This window comes from Girardinichthys multiradiatus, chromosome 17 (genome assembly GCF_021462225.1).
Source record: "Girardinichthys multiradiatus isolate DD_20200921_A chromosome 17, DD_fGirMul_XY1, whole genome shotgun sequence".
NCBI lineage: Eukaryota > Metazoa > Chordata > Actinopteri > Cyprinodontiformes > Goodeidae > Girardinichthys > Girardinichthys multiradiatus.
The window spans coordinates 3,606,555-3,622,257 of NC_061809.1; the positions used below are offsets into that span (position 1 = coordinate 3,606,555).

At 39.6% G+C, this 15,703-nt stretch overlaps 1 protein-coding gene across 12 annotated transcripts in view; it reads right to left on the reverse strand.

Annotated features, from left to right (window-relative positions):
* Positions 1–15,703, reverse strand: part of LOC124882911 (pleckstrin homology domain-containing family A member 5-like) — a 171,395-nt gene that overhangs the window by 38,026 nt on the left and 117,666 nt on the right. For 9 of the 12 annotated variants that reach the window (XM_047389575.1, XM_047389577.1, XM_047389576.1 and 6 more), the window contains 2 exons: positions 13,443–13,526; positions 3,737–3,856 (listed from right to left, as the gene is read on the reverse strand). In XM_047389575.1, coding sequence (XP_047245531.1) covers positions 3,737–3,856; positions 13,443–13,526 — 204 coding nt within the window. The other 3 variants (XM_047389582.1, XM_047389583.1, XM_047389580.1) reach the window with 3 other exon arrangements.

Sequence of the window (15,703 nt, forward strand, 5' to 3'; positions counted from 1 at the left end):
ATTGTGGTCTAAAACCAGGTGTTTCAGTTTCATTGTCCAACCCCTGTGTGTATATATATATATATATATATATATATATATATATATACACACACATATACACTCAAAAAAATAAAAGGGAACACTTAAACAACACAATATAACTCAAATTAAATCAAACTTCTGTGAAATCAAACTGTCCAGTTAGCAACCCCAAGCAACAACGATTGACAATCATTTTCACATGTTGTTGTGCAAATGGAATAGACAACAAATTCGCCACTGACGTCCTGTGCTCCTCACAGGTGAAAGCAGGTTAACACTGAGCACATGAGACAGACGTGACGAGTCTGGGGACACCGTGGAGAGGGATCTGCTGCCTGCAACATCCTTCAGCAGGACCGGTTTGGCAGTGGGTCAATAATTGTGTGGGGTGGCATTTCTTTGGAGGGCCACATGGCCAGAGGTAGCCTGACTGCCATTAGGTACCGAGATGAGATCCTCAGACCCCTTGTGAGACCATATGCTGGTGCGGTTGGCCCTGGGTTCCTCCTAATGCAGGACAATGCTAGACCTCATGTGGTTAGAGTGTGTCAGCAGTTCCTGCAAGATGAAGACATTGAAGCTATGGACTGGCCCGCCCGTTCCCCAGACCTGAATCCGATTGAGCACATCTGGGACATCATGTCTCGCTCCATCCACCAACGTCACACCACAGACTGTCCAGGAGTTGGCGGATGCTTTAGTCCAGGTCTGGGAAGAGATCCCTCAGGAGACCATCCACCGTCTCATCTGGAGCATGCCCAGGCGTTGTAGGGAGGTCATACACAATACTGAGCCTCATTTTGACTTGTTTTAAGGACATTACATCAAAGTTGGATCAGCCTCTAGTCTTTTTCCACTTTAATTTTGTGTGTGACTCCAAATCCAGGCCTCCATTGGTTAATAAATTTGATTTCCATTGATGATTTTTGTGGGATTTTGTTGTCAGCACATTCAACTTTGTACAGAACAAAGTATTCAATGAGAATATTTCATTCATTCAGATCTAGGATGTGTTATTTGAGTGTTCCCTTTATTTTTTTGAGCAGTGTATATATAGTTATAGTTCCTTTTTTCCATCTCACCAGTAATTAAAGTCATTGTGTTTGGGAGATCAGGGTTTTCTGATACCCTTCTTTGGCCTTTCTTATTGTGCCATGGCTCTTTATCATGAATCTTGGCACACAGTTTCACAGCTCCTTTGAATTCACAAAGCCATTTAATTCAGTTGTTAAGCCTAGCATTTTTTACTTAAGACTTTCTAGCTAGGTAAATGCCTATTTTTCTCCAAAAAATTTCAAAGGACAGATCCATGTTTTTATTTGAAGTTTAATGGCTTAGATCAGTCGTTTTCAAAGTGGGGGCCACCAGGGGTCGCTAGGGGGGCCTCAGAAAGGTTGGGGATGATGATTTAAAAAAAAAAAACACTGTTCTTATTCTCAACAGTTTGTTGAATGTTATTCAGTGAGATTATAACTGTGTTAACATATTTTATTCATATTCTTACATTAAATAAATGTATTGATTATTAAATAGTTAATAAAAGACATTTTAAAAAGTTGACATTTCTGTGGGTTTTGCAAAAGGGGGTCCCCGCCCAGATGCTAATGCTGTTTGGGGAGCCATAGTATGGAAAAGTTTGGGAACCCCTGGCTTAGATTACTCTAATTCCCTGTATGTGGGCTTAGACCTGTGAGTCCCTCGCTGCTTGGATATCATTCAGTGTTAACTAACAGTACCTAGACAATGGGAACATATAACTCCAGTTTGGCCTCTTTTACAGGCTTCCTGTTTAATACAAGATTGTGTAAAGGATCCCTTAAATCATAATACATCTAAACTATTAGGTCAAACTACCAATTGCTTTTAGATGTTTCTATTGAACATTGACAGCAGAGGCAGAGCGGACATAGAACCGTAGGGAAAGTGCATGTGTGGTATGGTATGTGTGTTAGATGTGTTAGGGAGGATGCTCCCCTTTACCTTCAGGAAATTACTAGTCAGGAGATTCTTGAAGGTGAGGATGGGCAATACTGCTTGAAAATAATAGTTCATTGTAGAACTGCAAATGAAAACTCTTAGAAGCGGTGCTGATTGTAACAAGCAATTTACATTGGTCAAGAAGGAGCATGACTTAATTTGGGGGTAAACCGCATATGACGTTCATTGACCCCACCTAGTGTGGGGCTTGATCCCTATACTAGGTGGGGTTGGCCAGGTTTTCTGATCAAAGAGAACCAAGAGCATCTATGGTTTACCAAGATTTCTTATCAGCCACACAGCAGGTAGTAAATTATGTCAAGAGGAGTTGTTAACCTGTATTAATAGCTTCTGATAAAGGCATATTTACCATTTGATTTGAAAATATAATGTAATTAGACACTTTTAGTTTGGAGGTTATGTTCTAATAATGAAATGACTGGGTATATGTAAAACCAAAAGTATGACCTGCAAGCTTTACATTTCTACGTTACTCAGTGTTCAAATGTAAGTGTAGTGTAAGCAATAAACAGGTCTTTGCATTTGGGAATGACAAATCAGTTAAAGCAAGTGATACAGTAATATTTCAAAGACCATGAAAGGTTTTATCTACCATGTACAAAGATGAGTTTTTATTAGTTTAGTAAGTGCTGGAATAAGTATCAACACTTTTCAATCATATAAAACTCTTCAAATAAATTCTTAACGCACAATATTAAGCTTTTCTGTACCAACCAGTCATGCATCAGTTAATAAAAGTATTTACTGTACAAACTTAAAACTCAGACTGAAACACAAGACGGGTTAAAAAAACACAACCACTGATGATGAAAAAATATGCAATCCAAATCCCAGCTGCACAGAAATTCTAAAATGGCATACAAGTACAGTAGTACCTCTATCAAGACTGCACTGGCACACATACAAAACACAAAAGCCAGTAAACAGCTGCCACCACCCAAAATCACACATCAAACTGTTTACCGAAAACGTTTTATTGCAGAACATCCCTCCAAAATTAAACTGAATTTGGTGTGTTAACAAATGCACATGAATAAGCCCCCAAAATAACTTTTAGCTGGTTGAGAATTCTGTGCATTTCTGTATCTTTAAATTAATGCCTAAAGTTGACAAATTTCATAAACATCTTTGGTCAAACAACAACTAACTCCGCTAAGCCATACATGACCTTCTTATGGCAACACAATATCCCAGAACCATACTGGTGGGAATAGAGGGCTGTTTAGATCTGATAGTGGAATGAGCCATTTGTAAGGTTTGACCCATAATCCCATGCATTTCACAATGGCTATTGAAACACTAGCAATGGCTGAATGCCTACTTACTTAAATAACTTAATATAATTAACTTGGACTAACTGCCCAATGGCATTTTTATGATTGCTGTGAAGTGGGAAGATTCGTTAGATCTTCAATTTGAGACTCAGATAAAATACTGAACACAATGGAATGTTCATATCATAATTTTTTTTATCTCTTTTTGACAAACATCCTTTAAGCACACACCAAATTCAATTTAAATGATCATGTTTTAAATTATCCCAAAGCAAGTAAGAACTGACACGTGGTTAGTATAAAATGTTCTGTGGCAGTCTGGTATAAAACAACCAAAACTACAGAAATGCAAAATGACAAAGGGGAGAAATGACCAGCACACATGACACAGAGAAACACCAAGACTGTCACATATGCATGCCTTCACACTTAGGGCTGACCTTGGCGTTGGGCCCTTCTATTCCCAGGGCCATTAGCTGAGCTACTGTATGTTCCTGCAGGCTGCTGATTTCTGCCTGCCGCCGGCGGAGTTTGATGAGCAGCAATGTCAGCTCCTCAGGCTGCGCACAGCAACACAAAGAGGAGAAGAAACAACCACTAAAGTTGACTTTTGTATTATTGTCAGAATATCGGTTTGTTGGACTGTTGATAATGCTTAAGCCAAAGGAATACTTTCTAATGGTATAATCATTTTAAACAAAACTTTGCATTACTTTTCTAGGACCACAGTCATGTACTACGCAGATGACTACCTTGTTTAGGTTTAACAGCTGCAATAAACATTTTAGCTCACAGCTTTTTTTTGGCCATTGTGCAGCTGTGGTTTGCATTCTTGCCTCACAGTTATAGGAGTTGCTTTCCAACTCTGCATCTATGTGTAGAGTTTGCATAAGTGGAATGTCTCCACTTTTCTCCCACAATCAAAGAACTGTATATAAGAATAATGGGACACTTTGATTTGTCCTTAAAATATGAGTCCAGTGAGTACCTTATCCAAAAGGCAAAGCAGGTATAATGCCTCATCAAAAATGTTGTTGTATGTGTGCACATGATCCTATTTTAAGTACTCTTATGAGCCTTGTATGTAAGGTTATATTCTTGATCCTCATAGCAACAGCTTCTGTAACATCTAAGATGCCATATTGACACTATAAACAGGTGGACATAAATAAAGTAGAATATAATTGAAAAGTTAATTTATCTCAGCAATTCAATTCATTGAGTGAAACTTTTATATCATGTAGTTTCATAAACATCACCAGGTGTCTTTTTTTTTTTCAAACCCCTCACAACAGTATGGTGCCTGTCATGGCCAGCTGTCTGCCACATATGCTATATTTGCTTTTTGCTGTTTGTTTGGGTTTTTTTCTGCTCTGATGACTCTGCTCTGCTGGTCTGTAATTACATAATAAGTTGCAGACATCTCCTTTAGGTCATTCAACAAAATCCTCTTCACATCTGTTGAATATACCGGACTATCTGTACTGCGCACCCTGTGCTCTTCCACATAAGCGATGCCCAAGGAGACACGTTAAGTGGGGAGGCTTGCTGGTAAAAATCTAAGTCCCAAAGTTATTTGACTGCAACTAAAGTTTGTTCCACTTTTGTGCAAACAGCTACATATATGAAGGGAGGCATCGTTGGATTCAATCTGTGACTCCATTTCTATTTTTAGATCTAGACTCTTTCACATATTGGTGACGGGAAAGGATTTCTAGATGTGGCACCAACTTCAGGAATCTTCACCAGCTGGCCCATGCACCTGCTCCAGATAGCAAGGATCTGACTCTCCCTGCAGCCTTGCTGAATGCTGGGTCACTAACCAATTTTATTTTGAAAGACTTTTTTATCTCCATTGAAGTGGATTTTATGTTCCTGACTGAGACTTCGCTTAATATTTTTGAATCAGGTCCATTTTCTAAACTTCTCCCTCCAATGCACTTACTTTAGCTCTACACGGACCACTGGTAAAGTAGGTGGAGTAGTCTCTGTTTTTAGATGTACTTTTAACTGTCAGCTCCTTCCCATTCCTTTTTACCTGGGTTTTTAGCATTAAATGGTGAAGATAAACTTTTCTCCTCTTTTTCTCTGTGCCATAATCTTCAAAGTACAGCAAGTATTGTGTACAACGTGGAAGAGCTCACTGGTCTTTTTATCTCTACTTGTGTTGATATCAAAGTCTCTATTTTAGCCGTGGATAAACGAAACTACCCCCTCTCAGATGTCAGTACAGGAGTACTGAGAGACAATCCAGAAAGGACAGACTACAAGTTTCACTGGACATTTTAAAAGACAGCTCATTGAAATATTAGAGTTCTGTATCTACGTCTGTTTTTTGTTATCAAATTGGGTTTTAATTAACAGTCACAGACCTCAGGTTTTTTTTAAATGTTTTTAACTCTGTTGTGAATCCTTGTGATGCTGGTCATATTCAGTTCAATTCAATTCAATTCAGTTTTATTTATATAGCGCCAATTCACAACACATGTCGTCTCAAGGCACTTTACAAAGTAAATTCAATTGAATCATACAGATTTCAAGTCTTTAATGCTCTGCTTGATAGTTATAAATGAAATTTTATTAGAAACTGCTTTGGGATTATTTCAAATGCAATGGACAAAGAGACCAAAATGCAAGGGAAAAAAGAAGCAAGAAAGAGAGAGAGGTGGGGCAAAACATTATCAGTTTATTATTTAAATTAGTTAAATGTATTTAAATCTAAGGTAACCCAGCAGATTGCAGTGAGTCAGTGACTTGCAGAAATTTTCTAAATTTCCTGCGCCGTGTACATTTTTTTAATTCTTTATTGAAAACGTTTATGCTCTGAGGCCCTCTTCAGCTCAGGTTGATGCAGACCCTTGTTCACCTACTTTGTTCTCAGCTGCCCTTGAACAGTTTGGGCCGGTGACGTTTGTTGCTTTAACATGACATTGTGCATCATATGCGGCCTTCAAAATCACTTTTGGACAGTGCTCTTTCTCATCTTTTTAAAAAGGTTTGTTTGAATCAGACTTTATTTCCAAGTAGTGCTTCACATGAATGATGAATTTGCTTTGGTGGAAAGGTGCTACACAGACAAACAGACAGTTAAAAATAACAATATAAAAATGTAATTTAATATTATTTACATGTGCTGAGATATTCATATTATTTGCAAGGGGAAAGTGTCAGTGGGGGACCAGGGCCTTGTTAACGAGACTAGCTGCACATGGGAAGAAGATGTTTTTGTGGTGAGAGGTTTTGGTCCTGATGGACCGCATCCTCCTGCCAGAAGGAAGAGTCTGAAACAGTTTGTGTCCAGGGTGGGAAGGGTCAGTTGCAATCTTTCCTGCTCACCTATGAGTCCTGGAGGCATGCAGTTTCTGAAGAGAAGAAAGATTGCAGCCAATCACCCTCTCTGAAGAGTGAATTATAGACTTCTGCCTGCCCTTGACCCTGATGGTGGCAGCAGTCTACCAGGTGGTGATGGAGGAAGTAGGGATGGACTCAATGATGGCGGAGTAGAAGCGCACCATTATTGTTTTTGGCAGGCTGAACATCTTCAGCTGCAGCATAAATGCTGCAGCTGAAGATGTAATGCTGAGTCTTCTTGGTGAGGGAGGTGATGTTCAGCTCCCACTTGAGATCCTGAGCGATGATGGTTCCCAGGAAGCGCTGGGCACCGGTGCTGATGGTCCTGGGATCAGAGACGTGTTTCCCTAGCTTCACGTGCTGCTTCCTTTCTGTCAGGAAGTTCGTGATCCACCTGCAGGTGGAGTCAGGCACACTCAGCTGGGAGAGCTTGTCCTGCGGCAGGGCCGCGATGATGGTGTTGACAGCAGAGCTGAAGTCCACAAAAAAGATCCTGGCATAGGTTCCTGGGGAGTCCAGGTGCTGCAGGGTGTAGTGAAGGGCCATGATTATTGCATCATCCACAGACCTGTTGGCTCTGTAGGCAAACTGCAGGGGATCCAGAAATTGGTCTGTGATGGATTTAAGGTGGGTCAACACAAGGCACTCAAAGAACATTACCACAGAGGGCAAGGTGATGGGTCTGAAGTCATTTAGTCCTGTGATCTTTGCTTTTTGGGGACAGGGATGATGATGGATGCTTTGACGCAGGCTGGCACATGGCATGTCTTCCAGTGAGGTGTTAAAAATCTCTGTGAACACCAGAGACAGCTGATCAGCATAGTGCTTTGCAGGGTTACTGTGTCTTAAACTGTCCATTGACTTCCATCTCTGAAATGGAGAGGGGAGGGAGTGGAACTGGCCAACTATGACGAAATGGGAGAGGAAATGGTAGAGTGGGGCTGATGTTGAGTGGAGGAGTCATGAGGGACGGTGACTGGTTGACTCTCAAAGTGGCAGTAGAACTGGTTCAGCACATTTGCAAGGTGAGAGTCTTTGATGGAGTGGGTGGGGGCTTTGGGTTTATAGTTTGCGATCTGTCTGAACCCCTTCCAGCCAGATGTGGTGTTGTTTCTAGAGAACTGGTGTTTTAGCCTCTCTGAATACAGCAGTTTAGCTTCTCGCACCTCCTTGCTTTCACCAATAGTTGACTCTGCTTAACATAACCCTCTCATCAGACTGTGCTCCAGCTGCGTTTAAAACATGCTGAAATGCAGCCTTTGGTTTTTTTAGACCAAATTCTAAATAATTTTAGAGAAAAAGCCAATAATGGTGAAAAATTCCAGACAGGTTTTTAATCCAGCCAAAGCACAGAGACACCCCTTTTAACAACTTTTAATGATCTTCTTTTAACTGTTGACTCAGGAAACGCTGAAGTTTTTGTACTTTAGTACTGTTCTGCTGCCTTTGATACAGTGGACCATAATATTCACTGTCACTGGTGGTTTGTATCAAAGGCACAGTTTTATCTTGGTTTAAATCCTACCTGACAATAAATTTTCTGTTAATTTAGAAGAAGGCTCCTCTTCTACAGCTCCTCTAACTTGTTGGGTCCCACAAGACTCTATTGCCCTTTTCAACTGGCTCTACAGGTCCTTCTCAAAATATTAGCATATTGTGATAAAGTTCATTATTTTCCATAATGTAATGATGAAACTTTAACATTCATATATTTTAGATTCATTGCACACTAACTGAAATATTTCAGGTCTTTTATTGTCTTAATACGGATGATTTTGGCATACAGCTCATGAAAACCCAAAATTCCTATCTCACAAAATTAGCATATCATTAAAAGGGTCTCTAAACGAGCTATGAACCTAATCATCTGAATCAACGAGTTAACTCTAAACACCTGCAAAGGATTCCTGAGGCCTTTAAAACTCCCAGCCTGGTTCATCACGCAAAACCTCAATCATGGGTAAGACTGCCGACCTGACTGCTGTCCAGAAGGCCACTATTGACACCCTCAAGCAAGAGGGTAAGACACAGAAAGAAATTTCTGAACAAATAGGCTGTTCCCAGAGTGCTGTATCAAGGCACCTCAGTGGGAAGTCTGTGGGAAGAAAAAAGTGTGGCACAAAACGCTGCACAACGAGAAGAGGTGACCGGACCCTGAGGAAGATTGTGGAGAAGGGCCGATTCCAGACCTTGGGGGACCTGCGGAAGCAGTGGACTGAGTCTAGAGTAGAAACATCCAGAGCCACCGTGCACAGGCGTGTGCAGGAAATGGGCTACAGGTGCCACATTCCCCAGGTCAAGCCACTTTTGAACCAGAAACAGCGGCAGAAGCGCCTGACCTGGGCTACAGAGAAGCAGCACTGGACTGTTGCTCAGTGCAGTACTTTTATCGGATGAAAGCAAATTCTGCATGTCATTCGGAAATCAAGGTGCCAGAGTCTGGAGGAAGACTGGGGAGAAGGAAATGCCAAAATGCCAGAAGTCCAGTGTCAAGTACCCACAGTCAGTGATGGTCTGGGGTGCCGTGTCAGCTGCTGGTGTTGGTCCACTGTGTTTTATCAAGGGCAGGGTCAATGCAGCTAGCTATCAGGAGATTTTGGAGCACTTCATGCTTCCATCTGCTGAAAAGCTTTATGGAGATGAAGATTTCATTTTTCAGCACGACCTGGCACCTGCTCACAGTGCCAAAACCACTGGTAAATGGTTTACTGACCATGGTATCACTGTGCTCAATTGGCCTGCCAACTTTCCTGACCTGAACCCCATAGAGAATCTGTGGGATATTGTGAAGAGAACGTTGAGAGACTCAAGACCCAACACTCTGGATGAGCTAAAGGCCGCTATCGAAGCATCCTGGGCCTCCATAAGACCTCAGCAGTGCCACAGGCTGATTGCCTCCATGCCACGCCGCATTGAAGCAGTCATTTCTGCCAAAGGATCCCCGACCAAGTATTGAGTGCATAACTGTACATGATTATTTGAAGGTTGATGTTTTTTGTATTAAAAACACTTTTCTTTTATTGGTTGGATGAAATATGCTAATTTTGTGAGATAGGAATTTTGGGTTTTCATGAGCTGTATGCCAAAATCATCCGTATTAAGACAATAAAAGACCTGAAATATTTCAGTTAGTGTGCAATGAATCTAAAATATATTGATGTTAAATTTTCATCATGACATTATGGAAAATAATGAACTTTATCACAATATGCTAATATTTTGAGAAGGACCTGTATGTGTAATGTTCTTCTAATGTTGTCACTGGATTGTTTGCCAGGTATGTATCCACGCTATTAATGTTTCTATTCTTTTGGGGATAATTGTGGTAAATAATTTGTAACATTCAGAATGGATATTGGTCTAAAATGTATACCTTCTTCTTTGTCTTTATTTTCTTTAGGAATCAGAGATATATTTGTTTCTTTCCAAGAGAGGGTTATTTGACCTTCCTTGAGGATCCAGTTGAAAGATCTCAACAACAGCAGATTCAGTGCATTCCTAAATATTTAATACCATTCTACAGGAAAACCATCGCTGCTTGGTGATATATTCATCTTTGATCGGCTCAATGCCTTTAGTTCTTCCATTGTAATTTCTTTTGTAATTGTTTATTTTTGCAGTTCACCAGTATTAGGCAAATCTAATTGGTACAAAAAGTCCCTAATTAACCGCTCATTTACATTGCCTTCCTGCATGTAGAGTCTTTTACAGTAATCTTAAAATATGTGTTCGATCTCTTTTGGGTTAGTTGCTACTTTATGAGTGGCTGGGTTTTTAATTTTATTTATAGCTGTGTCTAACTGTTGTTTTTGCGACCTCTAAGCCAGACGTGTAGTAAATTTGGGGCCAAATTCATAATATTATTGTTTTACATATCTTGCTTTTTTGTCTACCACTTGTCCCAGCAAAATATATATTTTACTTCTTAATTGTCTTATTTGATTTGGTAAACTATGGTCGTTATTATTCCTAAACATTTTACTAGGTCCTTCAACTTATTTATCAGGTTTTTATCATTTTCGATTATGATCTTCTTAAGGTGTGCCGTCATTGAAATTATTTTCCCACGTAATACAGCTTTTAAAGAGTCCCATAAAATTAAAGGGTCAACTTCACCATTGCCATTCTCCCTAAGAAACTTGTCAATTTCTTTAAATAATATTCCCTCCTAGAACCAGTAATAGCCCGTTATGAGCTTCACTCAGTCCAAATCCGATTACTACCAAAAAGTAGAGCTTTCTAGTCCTCGAGGATGCAATAACTAGAATAAAGAGCAAGTCAGTGCTGGCACTAATTAAGACTTAATGGAGAGGTATTGAATATCAATTGCTAAAATTACTGATCAGATCTTGTTGTGTTGAAATTCCTGAAGCCACTCCCACACAAGTTTAACAGTTTCTTCAGTATGCCTAAGAGTGACCGTTGCCATGGTGAAGTGCCTTCTCGCTGATCGAGAAATAATGCCGCATTAAATCCTCCATGTTCCTAAAGCTCTCTCACCTAGAACCCCCGGCGTTGTAGCTTGTGGGTTGGCTTCTCTTGGACCTTTGTAGGTCTGTGGGCCTGTCTCCCAGAAGATTCATAGCTTTGTGTAGGGGCAGTGAAATTGGATCCCTCTGTCTTTTAATTTGCTATTCATCTCCTTATAGGCTCTGGGCTGCTGCACCACTGCTGCCGTGTAATCATGGTAAAGGACAAGGCGTTATTTTGTATGTCGATCTTCTTTCGCGTTGATTTTCTCAGGACTGTCTCTTTGATTTTTAACTGGAGAAAGTTAACAACTATTGAGCGTCTCCAGATCCCCGCTCCTTCTCCATACTAGCGTATTTGTCTTATAAGTCTACATAATGTTTTGGTTCATGCATCTTATTCTTTTTCTTCGATCCCCAAGATTTAAATGATTGCTTTTAAAAGTTTTAAAAACTCGGCCCCATCGTACATATGTAATCTCGTTCTTGACATCCACACTCAAGTAGGAGCACTTTGGTCAACCATACAGGTTCTCTTAGATGTGCCTAGGTCCAAACTAAAATTCAGAGGTTTTCAAGCCTTTGCAATTTCTGCCTCAAACCTTCGGAACAGTTTATTTTTGCATATACAGACCGCTGAGGCTGTTGAGACTTTTAAGACAAGGCAAGGCAAGTTTATTTATATAGTAAATTTCAGCAACAAGACAATTCAAAGTTCCTTACAAATTTGCAGTTTTGCACTTTAACCCATTTATTGATGCACTTGGTGCTCTTTGGTCCATAGTTATTACCATAGAGTGAAAAAGTCAAGTGTTTCTCCCCAAGGAGGGGGCAGTTCTTTAGAACTCTGCTTCTGTCACATTTCAAAACTTTGCTTCTGTCTCCTGACTTTACTGTGACATAACTTTACTTCTATCCCCTAACACGGCTGGGTAATGGAGGGAATATTCCTTTAAAACCTGCAGACTTAGTCTTCACAGGACTTTAGAGCTTTCTGGCTAACCGCCTTCCTCACAGAAATTGCATCTTCTCAGGAGAGCCTAACCCTACCACCAAGGGGAGGGGAACTGCTGTTCACCGCACAAATCTGGACTCAAGATCCATCTTTATTCCATGCCGTTTGATTCTAGTAGAGTTTGAGATTCTTTTAAAGCTGATAGTTTCATTATGTATTTCTGTATTTCCTTTTATCTTTACTCATTTTATTTCATTTTTTTGTTTGTTTTTTCTTGCTCTTATTGTTGTTTTATCTGTTCCTTTGACTGGATTGTAAAGCACTTGTATGTGCAATTTAAATAAATTGACATAAATACACCGTGTGATGTGGTTCAAGTTTGTATATCAGGTCATTTTGAACATTCTAGCTGAAAGCTAATAAAACTGAACATTTCTGTTTCTCAGAAAATAAAACCATCATATCAGGGTTTTAGTTTAGAAATATGAGCCTACTATGTGTATGTCCAAGTACTGAACAGTACAGTACAGTGCAGTGAAAAGTGTTTGCTTACAGATTTCTTCAGTTTTTGCTTTTTTATCATATTTAAATGTTTCAGATCACCATATAAATAAATAGACAAAGATAACATGAGTAAATACAAAATGCAGCTTTTAAATTATTTCATTTATTTAGCAACCAAACCAATCGGACTAGAAACTTCACATGGGAACTCAGCAGTTTGGATTTACTTTACTTTCATCTGAAAAGAGGACTTTGGACCTGAGCAACAGTCCAGTTCTGTTTCTCCTGAGGGAAGACTTTTCTATTGCTGTCTCTGGTTCAGGAGTGGTTGAACACAACGTATCCAACAGTTGTACCCATGTCCTGGGTACGTCTGTGTGGTGGCTCTTAAAACCCTGACTTCAGCTGCAGTCCACACCCTGTGAATTTCCATCCAACTCTTGAATGGGTTTTGCTTCTGCTGTGCGCAGCCATTGATAAAACAAGGACTTGAACTGTATACAGAAAACTACAAACTAGTAAAAAAACAAACAAAAAACAAACACAAAACTCTGAATCCAATAATGCACAGTGTTGATCTATTTTTAGGCCAGCAATGTTTAAATGCAATAATTTAAATATTTGTCTAAATATAACTGCACTTTTACTTATGATATCTTAATACCATATCTTGAAGTTTCATTATCCTAATCTATTTAGAGATTGTAAATTTCTAAAGAATTATGTGGGTATTGATGAAAAAATCTGTGAAAAAGCAACAACAAGGCCGTCATGACTCAAAACTGAGATAGACATGTAAGCATTTGCTCTATTTACTTGTGAGTAAAGGAAGTATGGAAGGGTGTGGAGCAGAGGTGCGGCACTCACCGTCTTCCCTTGCAGAGACTGTGCCGTTATTGTTTGAGGAGGGACACAGGTTGCTATGGACCGTCGGTCAGATGGACATCCATACTGTAGGGGATGGAAAACAGATTAGACAACCCTGGTAAAGATGTTTAAATAGTCTTAAATAGATTCCTTCTATATGCCAGTGGCATAATCTCACTCTGAAAATGTTTGAAATTTTAACCTGTAATTTGAGTACGGTGGCGCAATAAACAAATGTGCATGTGGGGAAATATTTTAACATTGATATAATTTTTTTAGTATTGCACTGCAATGGATGGCAGCTTATTGGAGTAGCTCGGTTACTTTCATTTTGCTTTAATCTTTTAAAAAACTTTAATTTCTCCTTTTTCTGGCTGAAACATTGCTTATTTTGAGGATAATTTCATCTGGTATTGAATGCTGTGTAGTTGGAAGGATTTCTGTTGATACTTTTTTACTTTTAGACCATTACATTTATGATGTGCAGCAACAAGGTATCTTTCTACAACAAGGAGGAGCTGATTAACATTGCAAAAGCTCAAATAATACCTCAACTACAGACCCAAATCCCAGATGAGTTCAAATGGAAACATTGTGGATACAGACCAAGAGCAAAGAGGAGAGAGAGGAGTATATTCAAACCATATCTTCCATCGATCTTAATAGGCAATGTGAGATCTCTGGGGAAAAAAACTGGATGAACTTCAAGCACTAACAATGGCCCATTCAGACTATTGGGAATGCAGTATTGCATGTTTCACTGAGACATGGCTGAAGGGTCATGTCCCCGACTCCAGCATGTCTCTGCCTAACCTTTTCACAATACGAGCAGACACGAATTTAAAGAGGAGCGGCAAAAGCAAAGGAGGTGGATTAGCAGTACTTGTAAACAACAGATGGTGTAATCCAAGACATGTTATTGTGAAGTGTTGTCTCTGCCACCCGGATATTGAACTGTCAGCAGTAAGTTACTTGCCATATCACTTGCAACAACTGAGTTAGTGATTTTAATCACACCTCACTCTTTCATAATCATGCATAACTCTTTGCCACACTTCCAATGATTCAACAATTTGTCTGCTGCTCTACTAGAGAAATCAAAATGCCATATGTGTTACATGGAAACATCCGTGCCATGACTGAGTGTTTGACCAACTATATAAACAGAACTAGCACCAGAAGTACACAAAACTGATTCTTTTTAAAGGCAAATAAAGTTGTAGAATGACATATTGCTTTGGCAATTTGACTTGAATGTAATTGAGATATAATTGACATGAAATGGAATTTGTGAAGAATTTTAGAAAAAAAACATGAAAAGTAGTGTTTTAACGAGCAGATTCTGCACCATATTCTAAAATTTGCAATATCCATTGAAAAAAGTTAACATTTGTTTTATTAAGTTTGTTTTGGCCCCCATAGGTTCCTCAAAGTGGAACTAACTAGTTCTGCTGGACAGCCTATGCTAGCGTTTTAATTCTTTGCCACTAGTGTTTATATCTTTATGTCCTTGAACTTTTCCAAAATTGTCACATTACAACCACAAACATAAATATTTTTTTATACTGAATATGGTTGATCTTTGTCAGCCCCCAAACAGCTCTATTGGCTTACATTGAAATTTGGATCAACAGCGCCCCCAGGACATTTCAAGTGCTCTATCTCCCTCATACATCACCGGATCCACTTGAAATGTAGTATACATCATCAGGGATCAATGCTGAGCATGTTGCCACAGTCAGTTCATGACATTTCAGCTCCGCCCACTAATAAAAAACTCAGTGCAGCTTCCATCTGGAAGGTCGGATTTCCCCCAAATTTTAATTGCTTCTCGCCAGATGAGAACTCTGCATGACCGAAGATCATATGACATGACACAGTCCCTCCTAGTGGCGATGTGTGGAACTTAATGGCAGCCTCGTCGGTCATGTGCAGCTGGCGATGGCAGGCTCCCGCAGTCGCTGCACAGGCCGAGTGGTGCTGAGGTGCGAGGGCCTTCAAGGCTGCTTGCAGCTTTAATTTTTTATTGGAATTTTATGTGAAAGACCAACAAAAAGTGGTATACAATTGTGAAGTGTAAAGAAAATTATACATGATTTAAAACATTTTTTACAAATAAAAAACAGAAAAGTGCGGTGTGCAAAAGCCCCTTTGCTCTGAGTACAACCAATTGCCTTCAGAAGTTGCCTGATAATTGCTAATAACTAAATAGAGTCCACCTGTGTGTAATCTAATCTCAGTACAGATACAGCTACTCTGTG